The 21824-nt window shown below is 47.3% G+C and overlaps 11 protein-coding genes across 11 annotated transcripts; 5 read left to right on the plus strand and 6 right to left on the minus strand.

Annotated features, from left to right (window-relative positions):
- The first annotated feature begins 20 nt into the window (after positions 1-20).
- On the plus strand, positions 21-2609 carry GGS22DRAFT_200582 (Smg-4/UPF3 family-domain-containing protein). The gene is made up of 2 exons (XM_047966456.1): positions 21-385; positions 456-2609. The coding sequence occupies exons 1-2, from the start codon at positions 153-155 to the stop codon at positions 2098-2100; spliced, it is 1878 nt and encodes a 625-aa protein (XP_047818757.1). The 5' UTR covers positions 21-152; the 3' UTR covers positions 2101-2609.
- Positions 2610-2804: 195 nt separating this feature from the next.
- GGS22DRAFT_164667 (Metallo-dependent phosphatase) lies at positions 2805-5215 on the plus strand. The gene is made up of 4 exons (XM_047961568.1): positions 2805-3537; positions 3593-4037; positions 4093-4522; positions 4576-5215. Exons 1-4 carry the CDS (start codon positions 3378-3380, stop codon positions 4765-4767), a joined length of 1227 nt encoding a protein of 408 aa, XP_047818758.1. The 5' UTR covers positions 2805-3377; the 3' UTR covers positions 4768-5215.
- Positions 5216-5333: 118 nt separating this feature from the next.
- Positions 5334-6116, plus strand: GGS22DRAFT_148219 (DASH complex subunit Dad1-domain-containing protein). The gene is made up of 2 exons (XM_047958977.1): positions 5334-5634; positions 5718-6116. The coding sequence occupies exons 1-2, from the start codon at positions 5524-5526 to the stop codon at positions 5934-5936; spliced, it is 330 nt and encodes a 109-aa protein (XP_047818759.1). The 5' UTR covers positions 5334-5523; the 3' UTR covers positions 5937-6116.
- Positions 6117-6122: 6 nt separating this feature from the next.
- Positions 6123-8314, minus strand: GGS22DRAFT_164672 (ras-domain-containing protein). Its single transcript, XM_047961569.1, has 3 exons — positions 7651-8314; positions 7358-7561; positions 6123-7258 (listed from the first exon to the last, which is right to left on the minus strand). Exons 1-3 carry the CDS (start codon positions 7924-7926, stop codon positions 6869-6871), a joined length of 870 nt encoding a protein of 289 aa, XP_047818760.1. The 5' UTR covers positions 7927-8314; the 3' UTR covers positions 6123-6868.
- Positions 8315-8684: 370 nt separating this feature from the next.
- GGS22DRAFT_164674 (POZ domain-containing protein) lies at positions 8685-9874 on the plus strand. Its single transcript, XM_047961570.1, has 4 exons — positions 8685-8870; positions 8933-8981; positions 9215-9354; positions 9419-9874. The coding sequence occupies exons 1-4, from the start codon at positions 8759-8761 to the stop codon at positions 9427-9429; spliced, it is 312 nt and encodes a 103-aa protein (XP_047818761.1). The 5' UTR covers positions 8685-8758; the 3' UTR covers positions 9430-9874.
- GGS22DRAFT_164675 (lariat debranching enzyme, C-terminal domain-containing protein) lies at positions 9875-12071 on the minus strand. Its single transcript, XM_047961571.1, has 3 exons — positions 11733-12071; positions 11559-11660; positions 9875-11490 (listed from the first exon to the last, which is right to left on the minus strand). Exons 1-3 carry the CDS (start codon positions 11955-11957, stop codon positions 9916-9918), a joined length of 1902 nt encoding a protein of 633 aa, XP_047818762.1. The 5' UTR covers positions 11958-12071; the 3' UTR covers positions 9875-9915.
- A 391-nt stretch (positions 12072-12462) lies between these two features.
- Positions 12463-14398, plus strand: GGS22DRAFT_164678 (glycoside hydrolase family 72 protein). Its single transcript, XM_047961572.1, has 5 exons — positions 12463-12767; positions 12840-12987; positions 13056-13129; positions 13230-13580; positions 13680-14398. The coding sequence occupies exons 1-5, from the start codon at positions 12687-12689 to the stop codon at positions 14259-14261; spliced, it is 1236 nt and encodes a 411-aa protein (XP_047818763.1). The 5' UTR covers positions 12463-12686; the 3' UTR covers positions 14262-14398.
- Positions 14399-14584: 186 nt separating this feature from the next.
- On the minus strand, positions 14585-16368 carry GGS22DRAFT_164679 (zinc finger protein zpr1). Its single transcript, XM_047961573.1, has 2 exons — positions 16052-16368; positions 14585-15992 (listed from the first exon to the last, which is right to left on the minus strand). The coding sequence occupies exons 1-2, from the start codon at positions 16247-16249 to the stop codon at positions 14748-14750; spliced, it is 1443 nt and encodes a 480-aa protein (XP_047818764.1). The 5' UTR covers positions 16250-16368; the 3' UTR covers positions 14585-14747.
- Positions 16369-16374: 6 nt separating this feature from the next.
- On the minus strand, positions 16375-17272 carry GGS22DRAFT_200586 (uncharacterized protein). The gene has a single exon (XM_047966457.1). It carries the CDS (start codon positions 17214-17216, stop codon positions 16608-16610), a length of 609 nt encoding a protein of 202 aa, XP_047818765.1. The 5' UTR covers positions 17217-17272; the 3' UTR covers positions 16375-16607.
- Positions 17273-17399: 127 nt separating this feature from the next.
- On the minus strand, positions 17400-19238 carry GGS22DRAFT_164681 (oxidoreductase domain-containing protein). The gene is made up of 3 exons (XM_047961574.1): positions 18937-19238; positions 18727-18860; positions 17400-18654 (listed from the first exon to the last, which is right to left on the minus strand). The coding sequence occupies exons 1-3, from the start codon at positions 19047-19049 to the stop codon at positions 17657-17659; spliced, it is 1245 nt and encodes a 414-aa protein (XP_047818766.1). The 5' UTR covers positions 19050-19238; the 3' UTR covers positions 17400-17656.
- A 349-nt stretch (positions 19239-19587) lies between these two features.
- Positions 19588-20616, minus strand: GGS22DRAFT_148268 (uncharacterized protein). The gene is made up of 2 exons (XM_047958978.1): positions 20055-20616; positions 19588-19997 (listed from the first exon to the last, which is right to left on the minus strand). The coding sequence occupies exons 1-2, from the start codon at positions 20452-20454 to the stop codon at positions 19789-19791; spliced, it is 609 nt and encodes a 202-aa protein (XP_047818767.1). The 5' UTR covers positions 20455-20616; the 3' UTR covers positions 19588-19788.
- Between the last annotated feature and the right edge of the window lie 1208 nt (positions 20617-21824).

The following is a 21824-nucleotide window of genomic DNA, read 5'->3' on the forward strand; positions in this document are numbered from 1 at the left end:
TGTTTGACCAAACCATCCAACTTCATACGAAAAACAACGACAACGACAATAACTGCCAATTTCGACGAGAATCATGGTAGAAGAGGAATTGAACACGTAATCACTGTGACAGCTCAATTCTAATTTATATTTCAGTTCCTGCGATATCGTACATGATGAGTACGCGAAAAGCTAACGGCGTCTTGCCGGTCTCTTCCATCCTAGCGACTAATGACGCGCCAAAGACCAAGGCTAAGGAGCCCGCTCGAGGCAAGAAAGTCATTGTTCGTCGCCTCCCGCCTGGTATTACCGAAGCCGAATTTTGGGCTATCCTGGGAGATGAATGGAAGAGTGGGAAAGGCAAGGTGGACTGGACAAAATTTCAAGACGGCCAGGTTTCCCAGGAGTAAGTCCTACAAATTACTTATATCCGGCTGCCATTGGAGTGTGACATTTGGCTAATTTTGCGCGCTCAGTCCCTCAAATCCATCCAACCCAGCACGATGTTATCTCCAAGTTTTACGAACCGATGATATCCCAGTATTGGCAGAGGTCGTTCAAAGATCGATTTGGGAGGATGAGAAGAGGACGTTTAATGACCCTGCCCTCGTTGGACCCCCATACCTAGAGCTTTCTATCTATCAGAAAATACCGACGACTAAGCGCCGCACGGATTCAAAGCAGGGCACTATCGATCAAGATCCCGACTTCATGGCTTTTCTCGACAGCCTCACTCAAGATCCAGCTGTCAAGGAAGTCGAAGCTGAACAGGTAGCTGACGACTCTCCCAAGGAAAGTGTGAAGGTCACCACAACGCCTTTGGTTGAATATCTTAAAGAGAAGAAGGCGAATAAGGGCAAAGAAACCACTAATACTAAAAGTGGTAAACACGGTCGACATGAATCTCAGGGTGGGAAGACAAAGGGGAGCCAAGAAGATTCCAAGAAGAAGGGTAAGGAGTCCAAGGGCGAAAAAGCAGAAAAGGCTTCAGAGAAGGATGAGAAGAAAGCAAAGGAACCCGTAAAACTCCTCACTAAGAAAGCAGCGGCACAAGAAGCCGCGGAAGCCGCTAAATCCACCCCCGCCTCGACTACCGCAAGCAAGACAACTGAGGAGGCGGTGCCAAAGAGCCGACGAGCCAACATAGCTGCCGCCGCCAAGATTTTGCAACGCGATCTCGGTCTTAGCCCTGGAAGTGCTCATAGAAGAGCTCGTCAGGATGCCGCTAAGGCGGAAGCAGCTGCTAAAGTTGATTCTGGCAAGGAGAAGGATAGCAAAGACACTGTCTCTACAACCCCCACAACATCAACCCAGCCCGCTTCGTCAGCACCCCCATCTGCTCCAACTGCTCCGAAAGCCCAAGCGGCAGAGGGCTCACGTCGATCCCGAGGTGCGAAGGCTGCGAAGCAAAATACATCTAGCGATACGGCTAAAGGCAAAGAGGGTGCAGGCAGCACAACGAAATCAACCCCGGTGACTACACCCGTTATTCTCAAGAGAAGAGATGATAATCCTCCTACCGGACCGGCTTCAACGGCCCCCGCCACCACGGCTTCTGCAACCCCTACACCCCCAACCGGTCCTAAGGCTGCTACTGGTAAGGCTTCGACGTCCAAATCAGGTCCCTCGCAGAAGAAAGGATCTGGTCAACCTTCAATTACTGCAGGTGCAACCCGTGCTTTCGTAAAGCATGCCAACCCATCACAAGGAGTTACAGAACCGCTACTTAAACAGGCTATGGAAATCTATGGTCCTGTTACATTTGTCGAGATAGATAAGCGGAAAGGTTTTGCCTACGTTGACTTTGGAGATCACGACGCTCTAGTCAAAGCTATTACCGCGAGTCCCGTATCTGTTGCACAAGGTACCGTTCAGGTATTAGAGAGAAAGGAGATTAAGAAGCCAACACAGGCACCAACACAGCCTGCGGCTGAAAAGGCGAGCAGCGATGCTCCACCAGATCGCCCCAAACGTGGTGGTCGTGGTCGAGGTCGCCGAGGAGGTGGTAATGCAAACAACGCGAACACGAACGCAGCCAGCGAAGCATCTAGCTCTACGACGCCAGTACACGCCGTGGTTACAGATTCCAAGGACTCCAATGCTGCAGCTCCAACAGGTTGAAGGGCGATCGTGGGTTGGTTATCGCTAATTTCACGCCACTGAAGTTATATTTTTATGATAATCGCGTCTCGAATAACCGCAACAGTCGATCGGCTCCTATGCCCATTAGGTAATATCCTCGAGGTGGATTGGCTGCTTTGCAAGCTAGGTATGGATGCTATGGATTGATATGGCATCTGATCACACAGTCGTTATGATAGGAACCGCCAGTATTTGGAGTTACTCGAGACGTGGAGCTATACCAAGCGATCACGAGCTATTCTGATATGGATTCGCGGCCTACAGAATAGCCGCTGAGTAGGTATGGCTTAAGTCATAGCTTCAAGCCTTATTTTATCATCACTACTACTGACCTGGTACATCACAGTTCTATTAGGATAGTAGAATACCTGGTTAATGCTATCACCTACAATAAGAGGTTAATGGCCAGCAAATGCAATCGGAATAACTAAGTACACTCATCATTATCCATCACCGCTTTCAATATTGTCATCTCTTGGCTTCCTGGTGATTCATGTTTATTTTTTATAAGAGAATGAGACCTCTTTTGCTATTGAGTGAACACATGATTCCAGTTGCGTCATAAAATAAATAGATTATGTAAGGTGGGGGATAATAAGAAAGCGCGTACCTAGTAATTTTGTATATATATACGTACGGAACCTTCCTAGGTTTACCCGAAAGTGAAGCTTAATAATCGGAATAATCATTAGTGCGAACCGAACCGAGATGGACGGTGCTCAACCTCGAAGGTTGGCCGTTAATACTTGCGCCTGAACCTTAGGAGAGACTGTATCCCATCTAAACTCGCCATTACCGCGCAAACTTGCTTGAAGAGACGAACTTATTGTCTCCGACGGTTTTTGCGATAATATTCAGAAACCCTCTCAGAAAAAGAGCCTCCTTTATTCAGCTGTTCCGGTCTCCAGTTAGGAGACGCAAATAATATCCGACACTCGAAACAATCCGAAGATAAGCATCTACTCTAGAAATTACAGACATTTTGGTGACGCGCAACCAAATTCGACGAGTGTTCTCAAGACCCCCGAATTCTTGACAGCTAGACACCTTCGATATAGCGTCTTAGAAGCTAGGCGACGACGTCTTATTGAATAACTCCTATAGGACTCGTCTTTAATAGAGATTCCGAATTATCTAGTTGGGGCATTCAAATTGCTACCTATCCAATCGGTCGCGTCGCACACATATCGAGCGCCATTATAATTAGCTTGACAACACGTCGAGGCAATCATTATTATACACTTGTACACATCGCAATGAGTTCTTCCAGACCTGCCGTCCCGAAGCCGGGGCCGGCAAAGCTGACGCCCGGTTCTGGTTTGGACGAATGGCTCGAACAAGCTAAGCAATGTCGTTACCTACCGGAGGCAGTAATGAAGGAACTCTGCGAGATGGTTAAGGAAGTCTTGATGGAAGGTATGCTCATATTTGCGCCACGCTGGTAGGGTTTCTCTAACCTCTTCTTTCCTAGAATCCAACATCCAACCGGTAGTTACTCCGGTCACTATTTGCGGCGATATCCATGGCCAATTTTACGATCTACTAGAACTTTTCCGCGTCAGTGGTGGTATGCCGGGTCAACCTGTGACTGAGGCTCCTGTAACCTCAACTTCCGTAATTACTTCAGCAGACATAGAGCCTCCTACCGAGATTACTAACCCAAAGTTAAAGAAGAAAATAAAGAAGCCGAAGAACCCAATTGGAGATGTTCCTGGGCTTCCTAATGAAGAGTCCACTAATGCAGAAGAGGAGGATGAAGAGGGCAACGAATCTCCAAACGCCTCCCAACGAAATTCCTCAGATGCTTCAGCGAACGTCAACAATGCCGACACTCGCTTTGTGTTTTTGGGTGACTTTGTGGATCGAGGGTACTTCAGTCTTGAGACTTTTACACTACTTATGTGTTTGAAGGCAAAGTAAGGAAGACCAAATAACTAGTGCTTCATAACCTTTCATTCTAACTCTCCCTAGATATCCCGATCGCATTGTTCTTGTTCGCGGTAATCACGAATCTCGACAGATTACTCAAGTGTATGGTTTCTACGAAGAATGTCAGCAAAAGTATGGAAATGCGTCGGTTTGGAAGTCGTGCTGCCAAGTTTTCGATTTTCTGGTCCTGGCCGCCATCGTGGACGGGGAAATACTTTGCGTCCACGGAGGATTAAGCCCCGAGATCCGTACAATCGATCAGATCCGTGTTGTAGCTCGGGCACAGGAGATTCCTCACGAGGGAGCATTCTGTGATCTGGTCTGGAGCGACCCCGAGGAAGTTGAGACTTGGGCTGTTAGCCCAAGAGGCGCAGGTTGGCTCTTTGGCGACAAAGTAGCGACGGAATTCAACCATGTCAACGGCCTTAAGTTGATTGCTCGTGCCCACCAACTTGTCAACGAAGGCTACAAGGTAAGTTTATATACTCTAGAACATTATTTCTTCATTTGCTTATTCGCGAATAGTATCACTTTCCACAAAACTCGGTTGTTACAGTTTGGTCAGCGCCGAACTATTGTTATCGCTGCGGAAATGTTGCCTCAATTATGTCCGTGGATAAGAATCTAGATCCGATGTTTAGCATTTTCTCAGCCGTTCCCGATGACCTGAGGCACGTACCCGCAGGACGACGTGGCCCGTCTGATTACTTTTTATAATGCGTTACTACTGAATTGCAACATTCCGTGACGAAATTTCGAGACTCTTGATACCACTACCACAAAGGCGTTTTAGGGAAGGATTTTTTCCCATATCGGTTTTTTTGCAAGGCATGAAGGAATGACGGACGCAACAATGAATAGGTTATAGACAATGAGGCTAGGGGCATGTATACGTCGCCAGTAAGAGCAATTTTTAGTGATAACAAGGTGGAACCGTATTACGGGGCATGGCGACGCGAATGATCAACCTGTATAGTAGAAGCTTGGAAGGACCACGTCAGGGGTACATGGGTCGGGGGTAACCTGGCCTCCTGGTGTGCCTAGGACATTGTATGAAATTTACTTGATATTAAATCGTTCGCCATATGAGATAACGTGTGGTGATCAAATATCAAAACTTATAACTTATTATGATTCTTTCGTGTAGGAATGATTATGTAAGCCTTGAATAGTGATCTGGGACTTGGGAGCTTCGAAGTTTAGAACCTTGAACAGAGTGATATTTATTTATTACGTAAGTGGGTGTAGAGGGGTTCCCCCAAAACTTTAACCCCACCAAATCCAACTCAATTCACTCTACGCGCAACGGCGCGTCGTCTCCAGTACAACGATCATCCATTTAAAGCCAAAAGGTTAAACCTAACCCCACCAACTATTAAACACCTTGCGCCAATCACTACAACCTGTAGCCCGCAACATTTTATATCCCAAGGTTGATTGCATTGAGTCCTTCGTAAAAAGGCAAACAACACCATGTCCCAACAACTCCAGCGCTCGATGTCGGCGTTAAGCACGCGTGACCGTGACCGGGAGAAGACGTACTTCGAGCAGCAGCGGGAGGCGTTGATCGGCGAGATAGCTATGGTTTGTCTTGTCCCATTGGAACTACTTCGAGTTGCTAGGATAAATAAAAGTATCTGGAAAGAAAGCTAACACGGTGTAAACAGAGCTTCGAGCACGTTCTCGCCAACATCAACAAGCTAAACCGATCGCTCGAGGCCGTGGTCGCGGTAGGAAACGAGTTCTCGTCCGTCGAGGCGCTATGGTCACAGTTCGAGAACGTCATGGCCAAGGATCCCGAGGACGGTAAGGCCGGTTCCGAGGGTGAGGAGGGCCAGGGTCAGCAAGGGGAAGGGGAGACTACTACGGCGGGAAAAAGTTCATGAAAATAGTCTTGTGGGGGACTCTATGAAAGAGGGGAGAGCGGGAAGAGGAACCTGCTCCGGGGGATGCTAGAGGACTACGAGTGGATGCCAGGAACGATTAATCACGACGATACCCGCTTCGGCTCCACGGAGCCGCAGCACATTAGACTACGCATGTCACATTCGAGCAATAGGCACAAACAGCAAAGTGTCATGAATTTCTGAATTTCCTATCCCATGCCATGAAGGATAACGGGGCAAGCAGTGCCAAGAGCAGAAACTAGAATTCGTACAGCAAAAGGAGGAGGGACAAGATCCTCCCTTTCGTAAACAGACGCATGATTGGTACACGTAACTTCACTTCTTCACTTGTTTCCAGTAAACCATTCCAAGGTCGTCTCATCTCTTTCTTCTCATCGGCGGCGGTAATTTTCCAGGCGAAACGGGAGCAAGCGTGTTCTTCATTATCTTTCGTCCGAGAAATAAAAACAACTTTGCGTAACCATTAGCTATCGTGAGGTGGTGTGGGCGGGCGAGGTAGAGCCAAGCCGAGCCGAGCCAAGCCAGGTGTGAGCCAGGTCCGAGGCAAAAAAACAAAATAGATGGACAAACACCAAGTGCCCTTCCATGATCCTAATCATTAGACCCTTATACGAAGGTTGCAAGAGAGAAAAAAAAGGGACTCGCGGGAACGCCACGCACATCAACGTCTTGAAATGCAAGATATCTCTCTTTTTGGGAGAAAAGCAACAAAACGGTGAATCCCAACCTTCCCTGTCCGAGGTCGTGAGAGTAGAGCAAGAAAAAGTGTAGTCGTCGAGAAAGGAAAATGTTGTCATGTAAGAGGTCATTAGTAAGTTTGTTTCTCTCTCATCCATCCATCTCGATATCTCCGTAGGAGGTTGGCTCTCGTAAGCCATACAGTTCCAGGACTGGAGCCTCGGTAGGGACATTCACAGGAAGTTACAGTTCCGCTTCTTCTTCTTAAAAGCGCGGAGACCGGGGATCTTATCGCTGCTGTGTTTACCGCCAGAGGAGGTAGGACCGGGCATCGAGGTGGGGGCGGCAGCCATAGCAACCTCGAGGTTACGTCGGTCGTTGGCTACCACCGTCTGGATCGCTCGGTCGAAGATCTCATCAACACCAGTCATCTCCTTGCTGCTGCACTCCATATACTGTGCACCCATCTTCTCGGCAATGCCCGCGCCTTGCTCGGTAGTAACGGGTGTAAGACCTTGAGCATTCAGCAGGTTGACACAAGCCTTGTTGCTTCGTAGATCTGATTTGAGGCCGACGAGGATAAGAGGTGTGTAAGGACAGAAGTGGAGGACCTCAGGATACCACTAAATCCCTTGTTAGTTGTGTTTCTTGCCTATGTACTATATACTATGATGCCATGGTATATATAAAATCGAGATTGTAATAGAAAGATGGCGACGAACCTTGTCTAAGACGTTGTCAAGCGAGTTGGGGCAGTCAATAGCAAAGCAGACGAAGATGAGATCGGTCTCGGGGTACGATAATGGTCGGAGTCTGTCGTACTCTTCTTGTCCAGCTGTGTCCCATAATGCAAGCTCGACGGTCTTACCACTGGGCTGGTGGGTCGGATAGGTGATGTAGTTCTCGAAGACGGTGGGCACGTATTTCTGGATATGATGTTAGTTTCCGGCGCAAGTTGATTTGTTGGGTTGTTAAAATAGAGGGGACGGCGATGAGGTGGGGGGTGTGGTTCTACCTCAGGGAAATAGCCTTGGCTGTAGCTAATCAACAGACATGTCTTGCCGCAACCACCATCACCAACCACCACGATCTTCTTGGAGTAGGCCGGTGCCTCCGTCATGTGGGTTGCCGACGATTCTCTGCCCGTAGACGCGCTCATAACTGTGCTGACGGTTCCCTCGCTTGATCGTGTGTTACGCTCCTTGCCTGTTCCACGTCGCTGAACACCACTGTCGTTCTTCTCACTCGTGGCTTGACCTCCACCGCCAAAGTAAGAATTGCGAGATGCCATTATTAGGCGTGTCGCGGTTGGTAAGGAACTCGTGTAAAGTGGCTCGATCGGAATTTTTGCCAATAGGATAAAAAGAGTAACGGGGCAATTCCAAGTTGTGTCTTAATTTACTTCACCGTCGAGATTAGGATTGAAAGGAAAGAAATGTAGATAGTAGGATTAGGATAAGTGGTCTCGGAATGGGACGATAGTGATAAAGATTTGAGGAATGGAATGCGGAAATGTGGATGGGAATTAAAGGTGAAACTTTTTCGTCAAGGTTCGTGTTCGACGAAATTGTTGAAAATAGGTAAGAATGGATTTGTTAAAACAAACCAGCAGCATTGAAGTTCAGGGAAAATGTGGGCGTCTGAGGCTCAGTGAATTGTGCTGGTTGGTTAGTTGGGTTCCAAGGTTGGTGCATTTCGTCAGAGCATTAGTAGTAAATAATAGAAATTCAATTGGTAACGTCGACCTGGCAACCACGGGTCATACAGTTTGTTTCAGCTGGCATAAAACAGCCCCCCACCTGCCGGTTAAGAAAACAATCTGAACCAATCAGCTAACGAGAATACCCCAAGCAAAGCGCAGCTGGGTGCACTGATCATTCACTAAAAATTCACTAAAATCTATCGAAATCGGCACTAAATTCCGCCACAAAGCACTGCACCCGTGCACCTACATAGTACAGTACCTAGGTACCTATCCAGCAGTCCAGTTGCCAGTAGCAGTTTATTTAAGGCGCAAGAAGCTCCACCCAATACGAAAACTCTTCCACAATCGCGATTTTCCTTCCGACCTCTCTTCTACATCTCAAAGCAGTAAAACCGGCCCTTCGAGGAGAACTGCCAATATGATGGACAAGAGATACGTCACTCTAGTCTCTAGTGACGGCTACGAGTTTGTAGTGCTTCGAGAGGCAACATTCATCAGTCCTGCCATCAAGGGCATGCTAGATCCCAAGAGTGAGCTTTTTCATCTTATCTGAATTCATCTACCACCTTGGAATAATATTAACCTAGGTTAGGTCAATTCTCCGAGGCCAAAACCGGCCGATGCGTCTTCCAAGAGATCACGTAAGTCAACTATTCACCTCTCAAGCATATCATCAGCCATCACCTTCCGCTACTCATCGTCAGTGATGAATCACAATATTTCGCTGTGTTCTTACTGACAGACCATTTTCCTATGGTCTGAATGACAGCACACTACACTTGATCTGAGACATCTCATCCCCCTCCAACCCATCATCAATCCCTATCGTCATACGCCTAAATTAAAGGAATGTCCGACGCTAATTCGATTACAGCGGCGCGGTGCTCGAGAAGGTAGTCGAGTACTTCCAGTACTGGTACAAATACCGCGATCAGGAGAACGCTCCAGACATGGACATACCTGTCGAGCTTTGTCTTGAGCTGTTGATGGCTGCGGACTACCTGGGTCTTGACAGTAAGGCTACATGTCCACAGCCTTGAAAATCCAGTCGAACTCACACATCAACCTTCCTTTACAGAACAAACGTAGACTCCCCACTGGACCGGAGTTGACTGTACCGAAGGAGTTGATGGACTAGACACGAGATATGACCGGCGTTTACTGGCTTTAAGATACCACGGTGTGATGAACAAGATTGATTTTATGGTCAAGGTAGAGTTTTTCTTCTTACTGGGGCGTCGCGAATGGAATGAGCAGGATATGCACCTCTCCTACCTAAGTTCTGATTAATAGTAAGTTTAACGAAACAGTAGATGCATGTGTGAGCCAATACGTCCCATCTAAGCATATGCGTTCAACTCTTAACTCTTCCGTGGGTTGAATGTCTATATCGGATGGAAGATTGATATACTTAATCCCCCGTCACTCTGCGCGGCTTGCGTTTCTCTATCGAGACCATGCTTTTTAGGAGGGGAAACATCTCTACTAGGTTGACTACCAATATAATTTGCTTTGTAGGAAGATATATTCCATGTCTCCGAACTAATTCGTGAGCTTCTAATGACACTGCACAAATCACTTTGAAAACCAATCTATCTTCTCGGTAGCGTCATTAACCGACTTGCCCCATCCTCTTCCTCCCTTAACGAACTTCTCCCTTTGTGTAGATTTGTCATGACCTCTTCCACCACCTCTTCCACCACCTCTTCCAGCGAACCCACCACCGCGACTAAATCTCGGTTCCGCAGATGTAACCTTAGGACCCTCCTCCTTGCGTCTCGCCCTCTCCTCGGGAGTCGCATCCCAGAGATTCGGCACGCCAAGGAGCTCGCAGAACGTTGTCGTTTGCGGATTCGTATGCTCATCCGGCTGCTCATCCACGAAGTCGGGATCGACGCCCCGACGGTGAGGCGTTGCGGTGAGGGCGAAGTTGTGGGGCACAGCTAGCTTGCCCTTGTCGACGATGTTCAGATCCACCCAAGCGCGCTCCCGATCGATCATCGGCCGATAAACCTCTTCGCCTAGGTCCGGGGGTGCCTGGCTCATGTGCTGCCCGCCAATGGTTAGATACGGCGCGAAGGCACGCGTAATCGCAAGCCATTCTGGATCGTACTCTAATACGTAGCGCTGCTTTGAGTTATTTGATGATTTTGACTTATCCGTGGGCGATTCGCTAATTGGATGTATATCGCACAGCTGGAGATATTTGCGTCCCGGGAGACACTTGTCTAAGGCGAGGAAACGCACGGTTTTGTTCTTGATGGTCGGCGGGACTGGTTGGCCTGGATTGACTCCGGGTGGCCTTTGTACTGGCTTATCGAAGGATGCCGGCAATTGTTCGCGGAGCTCTTTGGGTACAGCATCTACTGGGGTTGCAACTTCGGGTTCTGAAGGGACTGTGGCATCAGCTGGTTCGGCTGGCGAGGGTTCCGCTTCATCGTCCATATCCAAATCAATCTCGTCTGGGTTGGCGACAGCCTCCTGCTGAAGTGCTATAGCTGCAGCCTTCTGCTGCTCCTGTGCCTTTTCCATCTGAGCTAGCTCAGCTTTAGTTGGATCTTGGTATTTTTTGACAGCGGGATATTTGCAATGCATATGGGCTGAAAACCAATACCCTGGTCTTAGTCGATCCATGACATATCCAGCTCCTGGGTTTCCCAACGAGCCATCGAGACTTTCCCTCTTGAAATGAGGCTTCCACTCGAACAGAGAGGCGGTGTTACCATGGTTCTCTATAGCCCTTGGCCAGTCATGGCTTAATACGACGTCAACTTGCTCACGCATTTGCAAGAGTTTGCGCACGTCGAATTCACGTGTATGGTAGAAGCTGGACATATGACTCCGGCTAAAAGGGAGTCGTTCATAGTGAGCTTTGTCGTAGTGAGGTTCGTTGTAGATACCGCCCATACCAGCAATTCGTAGAGGACCAAGACGCAGGACGTTAGCGGCGCCCATGTAGTAAATGTTGGGTGCAACCCAGCCTCCGTAGTACAGCTCCCATAAATGCGCACTGGCCTCGTGGTTCCCGCCTACGAATACGGTTAAGTACGGCGCCTTTTTCTTGCCGCTGTAATACTCTGGGAAATCCCCCAATTCACGGTACTTGGCTGGCACCGACATAACTGAGAGATCTTTGGCATTGCGAACAGCCTAGGAGGATTGTCAGTATTCCATTTATTAAGGTATAGACGATTCTTGGCGTGAAAAAATATCATTACTTGGAAATCACCTCCGATAATGAAGATGTCTAAATTGTCCCATCCTCGGGCTTCGCAGGATGCCTGCGCAGATGCATAGAGGGCATCTAGCGTTCCGTGACCCTACGCGACAAAGACGTTAGTATCACAAATAATTTCATTTATGAAAAAGGTAATAGGTTAATAAAGACTTACACAGCCGGCAATGGCAACACGAACACCTTGATCCATATCACGTCCTTTGATTTTTGGCTGTGTCTTCTGATTATTAGGTGTTGTTGAGAACAGCCTGCGACGAAATGGGCTTGTTCTAATGGTGGTAGACTTGGGTATTGTTGTACCGATTGCCGCTAAAAAGTCAATTGTTGCAGGGCGCTGCAAAGTGCGCCGCAAAGTGCACCTGCTCACTAAAACTAACATGAGGAGACTTTTGTTCTGTATGCGGATTCCAGCCAATTATGAATTTTTCTCAGTCATCCAAACCCATATTCGACTCAAAGATCAGTACCGTGCTCATTCATCATTGGTTTTGAGGTTATGTTATAATAGTGTATTAGCTTAAAAGTCATGATCAATTTGATTTGAAAATTCAATCTTCAAGATAACTGACGTAAGCAATTTTCTTAAATATTTAAATTGTATACAAGGATATCAGGATATTTAACTATGAACGATAGTAACATGACGAATTCGCTTATGTAACAGCATGTGAGCTCCACGGTCCATAGTTTGAGATCATAGGATTAGGTAAGGACGGACGATTGGGTAAGGAGCCTCGGCCAGCTCTCCTTGGGCGCTCCTGACGCAGGTTTTCTCATAGGTCACAGCGCATGGAAGGCGCCTCTTCCTCATAGATTTCATGTCGTGACGCAGCTAAAATGTCTACCTAGTTCAATTCATATTCAAATGTTATCTCAATGTTTCGGGAAACAGACATCAACTGAACTTTACCTTAATACCTTATTGTCTAGACTACTAGCTATTCATACTACATACCTAGACTCTAGTATTCATCCAACTTCAGCATAGCATCCAAATGTTTGAATTTGATATTAAATTTACACATCATTTTTCTACACATTTATCTAGTTCCAACTCTTAACTTATTACACAATACCTAATCAAATCCTAAGGGGAGAGTGGGCAATCATGGCTTCTCAATTAGCCCCATTAATCCCAACTCCACCGGTAACTATCAAAGGGAGATTCTTCTGGCAAGGTGATCGGCGCGTAAGTTGTCACTGAATTCAGCCATATCCAAGATCTCTACTCTGCTAAGTAACTATTGTTGACAATTTCCAGTTCATAATTAACGGAGTAGTATTCCAACCGCATCCGCCTGGCAACAAGAAAGCTCCATTAATAGACCCGCTAGCCGAGGATCAACTTTACGACCTCGAACGCAGCATTCCGTCACTCAAGGTCCTCGGAATCAATACGATATTCGTCCGTCAGTAACCTCATTCCATATCATTACCCTCTTACTCTCGAATAGTAGGCTTATAGTATAAATTCTAGTTTATATTAATTGTAACAATAATCATGATGTCGCCATGGATATGCTAGCCGAAGCAGGCATCTATGTACTTCCGGTATGTTAATTATCCTTGATTCCTTCAAGAGGCGAGTTTGTCACATATAAAAACATCATTTCCCTTGATACATAGAATCTCACTCACGGCCTCGACCTAGTGTATCGCGCCACCTTACGATGAATCTGCAGATCTTTCGGAGCTTAACCCATACAGGCTTGAGGTTCTACAATGGTATTTCAAAGCTGTCGACAATATGACGAAGTACCCGAACACATTAGGGTTGGTTTTATCTTGTGAATTCATCAATGATGTGTACAGGACCGTACTTGCGCCAATGCTCCGTGCCGTTGTACGCGACGTCAAGAAGTATATTCGTCTCATAGCCCGGAAGAAAAATGTGAGGGCTCTCCCCGTTGGCATATTCGCCCCGGACGAACCATCATTGCTCAAACCACATTATGAATATTTTGTTTCGGGGCCCGAAAAGGAGGCAATTGATTTCTTAGGGGTATGTGCCCCCTCTTTCATAATCGAACCCCTTTCCCTCGTAGGTACTAGGTAGGCAAGTTTAAATATAAAGAGCTAACATTCTCGCTACGCCGCATAGTTCAATGAATTTTCGCGACCTAGAGAATCGCCATTACACGAATCCAGCTACGACGATATAATCGAGATTTTTGCCTCGAGTCCCGTTCCAGTCTTCTTCTCTATGTACGGGAACAACACCGTATCTCCGCGCCTCTTCCACGAGACGAACTGTTTGTACTGTGACTTTAACATGTTATCGATATTCTCCGGTGGGTTCGTTTACGAATTCTTCCAAAAACCAGGTACCCAATTTGGTCTAATCGCGCGAACGGAAAACCCAAGAGGCTACATTGGTTACACCGAACTCATAGATTTCCGAAATTTGAGAGATGTGTTGACTGGCTCCTTCATGCGACTACCGCCCTTGACAGCTGACTTCCCACCGAGCGCCATCATGGGGATTAAGCCACAGCCACCAGAACCAAGTGAGAATTGGTTGGCTTCACAGAATATACCTCACACTCGCGTGCAATGGTTCAATGTCGAGGAAGCGATCGACGACAGTGAATGGATCGACCTGGGTCAGGACGTGCTGGAAGATGCTGTCGATGATCTCGAGTTCGCCTTTAAGGAAAGGTTTAATATCAGCGACGGATCTTAAATCGCTATCACGGCTCACCAAACTAAATTTTAAGATCGGTTGAAGTTGGAGTATGGTGTTAACACAGCGATGTTTCGATGTCAAGTAGTTATTTTCATAATAGCGTTTGAAAGTAATACATATTTGAAGCTTCGATATCCCTAGGAGTTGTATTTTTGAGTCGTCGTGACAATTGCCCATTCTACCTATGACAATACAACTCCTCCAATAATACCAATAAAATCAGTCTTGTTAACCTTGGAAGTTAGGATTTGCGCATAAAGAAAGTGCTTGTGATATAGCGCGAAATAAATAATAGTCACAGGTGTCAGGAATCATGATAAAGGAGCACCCTATAGCCCGAGAATATTAGACGAGCATTTACCAAGAACTTTAACTTTTACTTCTGTTATCCATATCTATGCTATCCTTCGGGGATTTCAATCAGGTATCTTGATGCACCAACTACTAGGGTAATTCTAAACAGCCATCCGCTCCACCAACCCATCACGCGCCATTGGTCTCTGCAGTTCCATTCGTATTATCTGCCTCATAGCCCTCGACTTTCATGTCAGTCAGGCCCAACTCTTCCTCCTCTTGCTCTGTTCGCTTGTAGTCCTCCGTCGTGATCTGGGGGTCCTCCTGATCGGGGTCAACAGCTTTCTGGACGTAACTGCTTGCGAGAGGGTCGGTAAGGATGACGGTAAACTTCTTGTCGCCCTTGATTGCAGCGTCTATGCCTTCGAAGAACGAATTCCATTGTGATCGCTCGTCACTAGCCAGAGAGTCGCCTGCTTCTGCACCAGTCTCGAATATCTGGTTATGAAGATCGTTCCGTACTTGCGTTAGGAGACCTTCTACGGTAGTGAATCGCCCCCCTAGTGTTCCAGGATTTACTTGGAGATTGAGTTCAGGGCACTCCAGCGAGCAGCTCTCGCTCTTCAGGATGTCTCGGGCAAGGTCCTCCGCAGTCTCGACTCTTAGTGTGATCTTCTTACCTAGATCTGGTATTGCACCTCCGGTCTTAACGTCGTTGGATCGATATCCGCAGTCGGTACAGACGGTTGACATCAACACAACCGCCTTGAAGTGTGGGATATCAACCATCTTCATATTAGTCGTGCATGGGTGCATGCATCCGGGACATGTGGCCGGAAACTCGTATACCTGGTCTGGGACAATATCTTCATCTTCTAAAGAAGCCTCGACAGCTGGGTTCGTGGCGGCGAGACCTAGGGCCTCATTCTGTTCGGCAGAACGCTCGTATTCGTGTTTCTCCCACTTCCCAACGCCATCACGCATGTTAGGCGTGATCCAAGAGTTTCCAGCGGGATCGTCGACGGATAATCTGAAGGGGAAAGCCTCCCCAGAAAGCATCGCGCGCCCCTTCTGAATAATCTCATTGATTTTAGTATAAACATCCGGCGCTTGTTCTTTGCGCGCCTCCTGTCCAAGTTCTAGATCATCCACAATCGTACTCAATAGACCTTCAACGTTTGTAAGCTGCCCACGGCCTGCGGGGACCTCGAGGTCGAGTTCGATGAATTTGACGATCGCGGTATCGGATTTGACTACTTGTCTCTCAAAGTCGATCATTTCGGTCAGGCGCAGCAGGTAACTTGAGCCCTTAGGCTGGATAGTACCCGCAGCTTGTATCTCGGAGTTGGAGAAGCCACATTTGTCGCAGGAGAAGGACATAAGGATAACTTCGCGGAAGTAGGGGATCTTGGTTAGAAGCATGCGCGTCGTGCCCTAGATACTATTAGTATGGGGTTTCATAAATGCAGGCATGATTTAAAATTGATACGTACATTTTCGTGACAGTTCATGCATAATGACTCGATTTCCTCGACAACCTTCTCATCGTCGTTGTCTGCGTGCGCAACACCGTTGGTTCCATTGGCTCCATTAGTCGCAGGCGCGAGATGCTCAGCTTTATGGCCTATAGACTCGAAGAAGTCGGTTGACGTCTGTTTAACTGAATCGCCCGTTTCCTCGGCTCCCGGCATGTCGAATAATTGTGTTTGATTCAAGTAATTCCGATATGTAAATGCGTGTAATTTCGTCGAAAGACCGTTTAATTTCTTGAGTCAAGGGTAGATTGATTGTAATATTAATAGAAAGCTTCTTTCCAGTTTGACTCAAAATTTTTGGAGGGGCAATTGTCGCGGTAGCGCGGGGTCATGACATATCAGGCTTATCAGTGGCAGGAAGCACCACAATCTCCCGGGAGCTAGTGATCGCTAGCGCCTGTTAGAAAGGTCGAGAACTCTCCAATTTCGTCGCGACTTCCGTAAGCAATGTACCTAAAGACCCAGGTACGTATCATTTTCAATATCTCCATGTTGGTAGAGAAAGCATTGAACTTCACTTCAACATGAAATCACTCAGGCTCAGACCAAGTCCATTTTGCGGCTTAGATGCAGAGGCTTGAGCCTGCTGAAGTAAAGCTTGAAGACCTTGCTTCCTGCTCTTCGCTCTTTTCTTACTGCTAGCATTTGCTGAAGCTTTTACCGGTTCGGAAACAGGGGCGGGCTTGTTCAAATGAGAAGCATGAAGAGGTAGAGATTTGGTTAGTTTTGAGTGGCGACGCCTAGATATAGGTGCTGCTGGAGGAATGGAGATATTGGTGTATTGACCACACATCCCACAGGTAAACCGCTTTCGACATCCAGGAGCTGGCGCTTTCTTCTCGTCGAGGTTCTTAGGAGTATTTATCCCTTTTGATCTTTTCTTTCTTTTGATAGCTTTGTCAGCTTCTAACTTTAGTTCGCTTCCTTGGCCCGAAATCATGATATGCCCACAAGCGCCGCATACGTGCTGTCTTTGCATATCTGATCGCTCTATGTCACTATGAAACATCAGCGAGTCTCGTTGCGCCATTAGGTATGCCGAAGTCTCGGGTGCTGTTTTTATGAGTAGATGAGCAGCATCGGTGAGAAAGCTGAGGTTTTCGGGGAGATTATCGAACGCCATTATGAGATATGGAGTAGTATTGTAGATTTAAGTGATAGTTGTTGTATTTTGTCTTCATTTTCTATCGGCCAAAGGGGTTGGAAATTTAGATGATCCACTGAAAATTTAGGGCGATAAAATCCCTTGCTACGAAGTAGAGAAATGCTAATTTCCAATATCCTTATATATGCATAGATATGTATATAAACAACAATGGTCCCGCTTATATAATACTACCAAGCATCGATTCTGATGTATAGAATCATGGATGGTATTGTATCATTACGGATGCTGAACGGAATATATTTTCCTAGGAGAATGTGTAAAGCTATGTAGGTAGGTAGGAAGACATCCCTCCATATTTTCAAGTCAATACTGTATATCACAACTCAATATTATAGACAAAGTCAACATCGTTTATATACCCAAAATGACAGACTGTCCCTCAAACACATTACACTTTAACCATCCAGTTTATACTCGCTGATGGGCCGCAAAGGCAAATTTGCGGTTGTATATGCCATATCGATCATCTTCATAGTATTGATCGAATCATCACCACTCACCCACTGTTGAACATCGCGTCCGCGGACTTTGTTGACGAACTGTTCGAGTTGGTATCGGTAAGTTGGCCAGTAAGACTCGCCCGGCTGGTCAATTCCTGCTTCACTAAAGGAGTAAGCCTTCACGGTCTTACTACTCGTCCATTTCTTGACATGGCCAGATGTGTCCCCGATTTTCCGTATGATGAATTCATCGTCGATCTGAATGGAATGTAAATATGTCGGCTGAGCAAATGTTGAGAACTTGATCTTGCGCGTGCGAACTACCTCCTGTCCCCCAGGCACCTTAACACCCGCGTCTGCGCTAGACACTACGACAGGATTATGCACTACGTGCACGTCAGGCGACAGGCGATCGAGCGGAGCTTTCAAATCGCCTTCCATCTCACCACGTCCGCCACCGGGAAATCGATATCGCACCTTAAACAGACGGTCACATTTCGAATCGGTAGGTCCCGGCTGCGTGATAGACTCCTCACACTCCTCTGCCACTCCGCCAAACACGTGAGTTAGAACACTAGCCGTGTAAGCGCCGAGGTCCATAAGCGCACCTCCTCCGAGATCGTATCGATACCGGATGTCATCAGCACCAAATTTCCACATCGGGACCCATATCACGGCCTTGGCGCTAGCAACTTCAGCCGGCGTAACGTAGGACATGAAGGCCGACCAGGCCGGATGGAATAGGTAGTGTGCTGCCTCCAAGAGAATTGGGGCCTTGGGGCCGTCTAGAAGAGGATTTCTGAAGAGGGCCTCGGCTTCTGTTGTGTTATTCACTGAAGGCTTTTCAAGGAGGACATGCTTTCCGGCCTTGAGGGCGCGAAGGGCCCACTCGTAATGCAGCCCATTTGGTAAAGGAATATAGACTGCGTCTATATTTGAATCATCGAGTATGTCTATGAGTCGTAACAGGCATTCCGAATTAGTATCTAACTTCTAGTGGTCGATGAATCCTGAGAAGTGTATACCTTGATATGACGTTGCCGCTTCTGGTATGCCATGCTTCTGTGCATAGGTTTTCGCCTTTTTGGGATCTCTAGCAGCTACAGTCTGAATTACTACATCTGGATGAGATTTTGCTGGGAGAATAAGAGCTTGCGGACTACGTCGAGGTTAAAAGAATTTCAGTCAGCTGGCTCCCTGTTGTTCTGCGAAGGATCGGGCTAATTTTAACATACGCGATGTCAGCTGCGCCAAGAATCCCAAAGCGAAGCGGCGTAGCAGATTTCGAAGCTTGAGGTGGATTAAGAATTAACCAATTTCGCCGGGCGAGGCCGAAGAGAGAAGCCATCGTAAATGCTTATTGCTCCTATCTTGTTGGTAAAAACGACGTCGGGAGCTAGTAGCAGCCCTACTTAATATGGTCAATATGCCGTAAACCCTTGTCGCTCGCATTCGACTATGAAAATGCTACACTACATCGGAGTAGCAATTTGATGCGAGGTCTAAATGATGGATTGGACCGGAATCGAAAATGAGCTGGCAGTTAAAGTTTAAAGCTTATTTCCCGTATCCCGTCGTGTCCCGTCTTTACCCGTTAAAGAAGGTGCCTGTCGTATTAAACATTTTCGGTGACATGTCACTTTGTACCATTTACCATGTTTACAAACAACACCATTTGTAGACATGCGCAGCAACGAATCCACAAATAGGGCTTCACAATATCAAAACAACCTTAGAAAGCTCTAAAATGACTAGAAGACTCAAAATAGAGTTCTTACTGCTATTCGGTCAACTTGGCTTAAGATCTCTACAATGCACGTAAGAAATCCAACGATCTCGATCTACAAGCCACATACATCATGATAGACAGAAACATTCAGCTCAAAAGCGATCATAGCACCGGGGAGACGGACAACCGAGTCGATTATAAAAGTCGGCTTGCGCGCGTTATATATTTACAAATGCTAAAAGGTATCCAAGCATCTAATCATGAGCATGCAGTATCCTGTCCATAAAAACGCTATCTTAAACTCAAACCCCCCCAAATGCAGACATTAACTGCCCCCCGTTTCGAAAGTTAATCATATTTATAGGATGGCGCCAAGGACACCGGTGACGGGGGCAAGGAGGCCACCAACGACACCGTTGAGGTCACCGACAAGGCCGTTGACTTCAGTGGCGACGTCACCGACAACACCGCTGACAGCGCTGAGAGCGAAGTTGACGACGGGCTTGGCAATGGGCTCGACGGTGGAGAGGACGAGTTGGAGCTCAGGCTTGACGGCCTTAAGGGCATCTATCGATCTTCGTTAGCATCACTGCTTATCTATCACAAAAGGAATTGTATACATACCGGAAGCAATGCCGTTGACCAGCTTCTGGGCAGTGGACTGAACACCGTTGGCGATGGAGAGAACACCGTTCAGGAGGACGGGGACGTTGGTGAGCTCATCCTGAGCCAGCTTGGGGATGGTGCTCGAAACGAGGGGGGTGACATCACCAACGATCTTCTGGACCTCGCCAGCGATGTTGAGGAGAGAGCTCTCGAGTTGGGGGATGAGAGAGGTAGAGTTGACGTTGACACCGATCAAAGCCTCAATGTTAGCCAACTCGGTCTGGACGGAAGTCTGGACGGTGCCGACGGTGCCGAGGGCGACGTTCAGGATGTCGAGGGCACGAGTCTGCTTGGCGGCCGGGGCGGCGAAGGCAGAGCCAGCGGCGAAAGCGGCAAGGGCGAAGTTGGTGAACTGCATTTTGACGGTTTTGGGGGTGTTTAAGTGGAATTACTTTAAGTAAGCGAGGAAGCTGATAGCTCAAGATATCAAGGAGTGACTGAGTTGGAAATGGTAGAGAGCGACTGAGTGAGAGACACTGTAAGCTGATCGTTATTGTGATGAAGAGACGAGGGGAAAATCAGGATATGCTGACAGACAGACGCAGATATATACTACTTAGAGAGGCCGCATCGACTGCAGTGTCTCAATCTCTCACGAACGGACCCCTGACCTATGCATTCAATCTCAACCATGCTGATTCTACTATCACCCACTTTGGCGAGTCTCCTACTACGCTGTATCAACCCCTTCGGATGTCGTCACCGGTCAGGGTCTTAGAATAGCGATGGGCATTTTCTCTCCTGTCATCTAATTGGCGAGTGGCATCTAAGCACAAAACCTTGGCGCACCAAGATGGCACACGCCAGAATGGATACCAGCAGGATGGATTCAGGTAGGATTTGCGGTAATTGCTTGACAGAGCTTGAATTCGAAGTTCCTTCCATATCAAGCGATAGCAGAAATATCACCGTGCGTTGCAATCCACCAGCGTGGGTGTCAGGCAGCTAGACTAGGGCACCCAGCGAAGGAGTTTTAGCCCCCGCATGGCAGTTCATGGTAGAGCCGTCGATCACAATGTTACCTACTTAACCCCATGTCCCAATACCTATTTCGGCTTCTTCGTGCCAAAATAGTGCATCCTCTCTGTGTTAAGTGCATCTTTGGCGTCCGAATCGTCCGTTGCCGCTAGGAGATGGATTGATTTAAGCTTATTCGTTCGCGCTGGCGCTTCACATCCTTTCAGACTTATATCAGACTTACTGAAGCTATCGTATAGCTAGCTGTCATCCGTTCCTCACCATCAGCACGAATACAGAATAGCCGAAGGCATCAACTATTTTCATCTATTTTAGCCTTTGAGTTCTCCGCAGATCAACGGACACAAGAAACCTATCCAAGAGCCAGGATGCTTATGATTATCAAACGTTATTCCTAGTTATTCTAGCTGATCATAACTAGTGCGAGGGCTTTTTAAATTGGGGAAATAAAATACAGAACTCACAGCCCTGCAGATGCCCTGTCAGCCTGTAAGGTTGGGAGGTTTGTATTGGTCCGCACGTGGCAGATTGAAGCTCCGTGGAGCGACGCCAGCAGGTTTGACAGGTTTGTCGCCGGCGATCTCGTTTGAACTACAACCTGCGGCAGCATCGCGCGGCATACTACGTACTCACCGACTTCAACCGACCTCTTCATTGGATTTCTTGAGGGTCTCAAATTATCCATTTCACGACTCCCCCTGCCACCATCGAGTAGATTGATTTAGATAATAAACTATTCTGTACCTAATC

This window comes from Annulohypoxylon maeteangense (genome assembly GCF_022496945.1).
Source record: "Annulohypoxylon maeteangense strain CBS 123835 unplaced genomic scaffold GGS22scaffold_9, whole genome shotgun sequence".
Lineage (NCBI taxonomy): Eukaryota > Fungi > Ascomycota > Sordariomycetes > Xylariales > Hypoxylaceae > Annulohypoxylon > Annulohypoxylon maeteangense.

Coding starts and splice junctions, on each gene's coding strand:
- GGS22DRAFT_200582 (XM_047966456.1), top strand. CDS start 153: ATGATGAGTACGCGAAAAGCTAACGGCGTCTTGCCGGTCTCTTCCATC. Junction 386..455: donor GACGGCCAGGTTTCCCAGGA/GTAAGTCCTACA, acceptor TTGCGCGCTCAG/TCCCTCAAATCCATCCAACC.
- GGS22DRAFT_164667 (XM_047961568.1), top strand. CDS start 3,378: ATGAGTTCTTCCAGACCTGCCGTCCCGAAGCCGGGGCCGGCAAAGCTG. Junction 3,538..3,592: donor TAAGGAAGTCTTGATGGAAG/GTATGCTCATAT, acceptor CTTCTTTCCTAG/AATCCAACATCCAACCGGTA. Junction 4,523..4,575: donor TTGTCAACGAAGGCTACAAG/GTAAGTTTATAT, acceptor ATTCGCGAATAG/TATCACTTTCCACAAAACTC.
- GGS22DRAFT_148268 (XM_047958978.1), bottom strand. CDS start 20,454: ATGCAGTTCACCAACTTCGCCCTTGCCGCTTTCGCCGCTGGCTCTGCC. Junction 19,998..20,054: donor GGTCAACGGCATTGCTTCCG/GTATGTATACAA, acceptor GAAGATCGATAG/ATGCCCTTAAGGCCGTCAAG.
- GGS22DRAFT_164681 (XM_047961574.1), bottom strand. CDS start 19,049: ATGGCTTCTCTCTTCGGCCTCGCCCGGCGAAATTGGTTAATTCTTAAT. Junction 18,861..18,936: donor CTTGGCGCAGCTGACATCGC/GTATGTTAAAAT, acceptor ACCTCGACGTAG/TCCGCAAGCTCTTATTCTCC. Junction 18,655..18,726: donor AGCGGCAACGTCATATCAAG/GTATACACTTCT, acceptor TACGACTCATAG/ACATACTCGATGATTCAAAT.
- GGS22DRAFT_148219 (XM_047958977.1), top strand. CDS start 5,524: ATGTCCCAACAACTCCAGCGCTCGATGTCGGCGTTAAGCACGCGTGAC. Junction 5,635..5,717: donor TGATCGGCGAGATAGCTATG/GTTTGTCTTGTC, acceptor CGGTGTAAACAG/AGCTTCGAGCACGTTCTCGC.
- GGS22DRAFT_164679 (XM_047961573.1), bottom strand. CDS start 16,249: ATGCCGGGAGCCGAGGAAACGGGCGATTCAGTTAAACAGACGTCAACC. Junction 15,993..16,051: donor GCATGAACTGTCACGAAAAT/GTACGTATCAAT, acceptor AATAGTATCTAG/GGCACGACGCGCATGCTTCT.
- GGS22DRAFT_164672 (XM_047961569.1), bottom strand. CDS start 7,926: ATGGCATCTCGCAATTCTTACTTTGGCGGTGGAGGTCAAGCCACGAGT. Junction 7,562..7,650: donor GCCAAGGCTATTTCCCTGAG/GTAGAACCACAC, acceptor CATCATATCCAG/AAATACGTGCCCACCGTCTT. Junction 7,259..7,357: donor TTGACAACGTCTTAGACAAG/GTTCGTCGCCAT, acceptor CAAGGGATTTAG/TGGTATCCTGAGGTCCTCCA.
- GGS22DRAFT_164675 (XM_047961571.1), bottom strand. CDS start 11,957: ATGTTAGTTTTAGTGAGCAGGTGCACTTTGCGGCGCACTTTGCAGCGC. Junction 11,661..11,732: donor GTGTTGCCATTGCCGGCTGT/GTAAGTCTTTAT, acceptor TTTGTCGCGTAG/GGTCACGGAACGCTAGATGC. Junction 11,491..11,558: donor TTATCGGAGGTGATTTCCAA/GTAATGATATTT, acceptor CAATCCTCCTAG/GCTGTTCGCAATGCCAAAGA.
- GGS22DRAFT_200586 (XM_047966457.1), bottom strand. CDS start 17,216: ATGGCGTTCGATAATCTCCCCGAAAACCTCAGCTTTCTCACCGATGCT.
- GGS22DRAFT_164678 (XM_047961572.1), top strand. CDS start 12,687: ATGGCTTCTCAATTAGCCCCATTAATCCCAACTCCACCGGTAACTATC. Junction 12,988..13,055: donor AATCAATACGATATTCGTCC/GTCAGTAACCTC, acceptor TATAAATTCTAG/TTTATATTAATTGTAACAAT. Junction 13,581..13,679: donor AGGCAATTGATTTCTTAGGG/GTATGTGCCCCC, acceptor TACGCCGCATAG/TTCAATGAATTTTCGCGACC.
- GGS22DRAFT_164674 (XM_047961570.1), top strand. CDS start 8,759: ATGATGGACAAGAGATACGTCACTCTAGTCTCTAGTGACGGCTACGAG. Junction 8,871..8,932: donor GGGCATGCTAGATCCCAAGA/GTGAGCTTTTTC, acceptor AACCTAGGTTAG/GTCAATTCTCCGAGGCCAAA. Junction 8,982..9,214: donor TGCGTCTTCCAAGAGATCAC/GTAAGTCAACTA, acceptor ATTCGATTACAG/CGGCGCGGTGCTCGAGAAGG.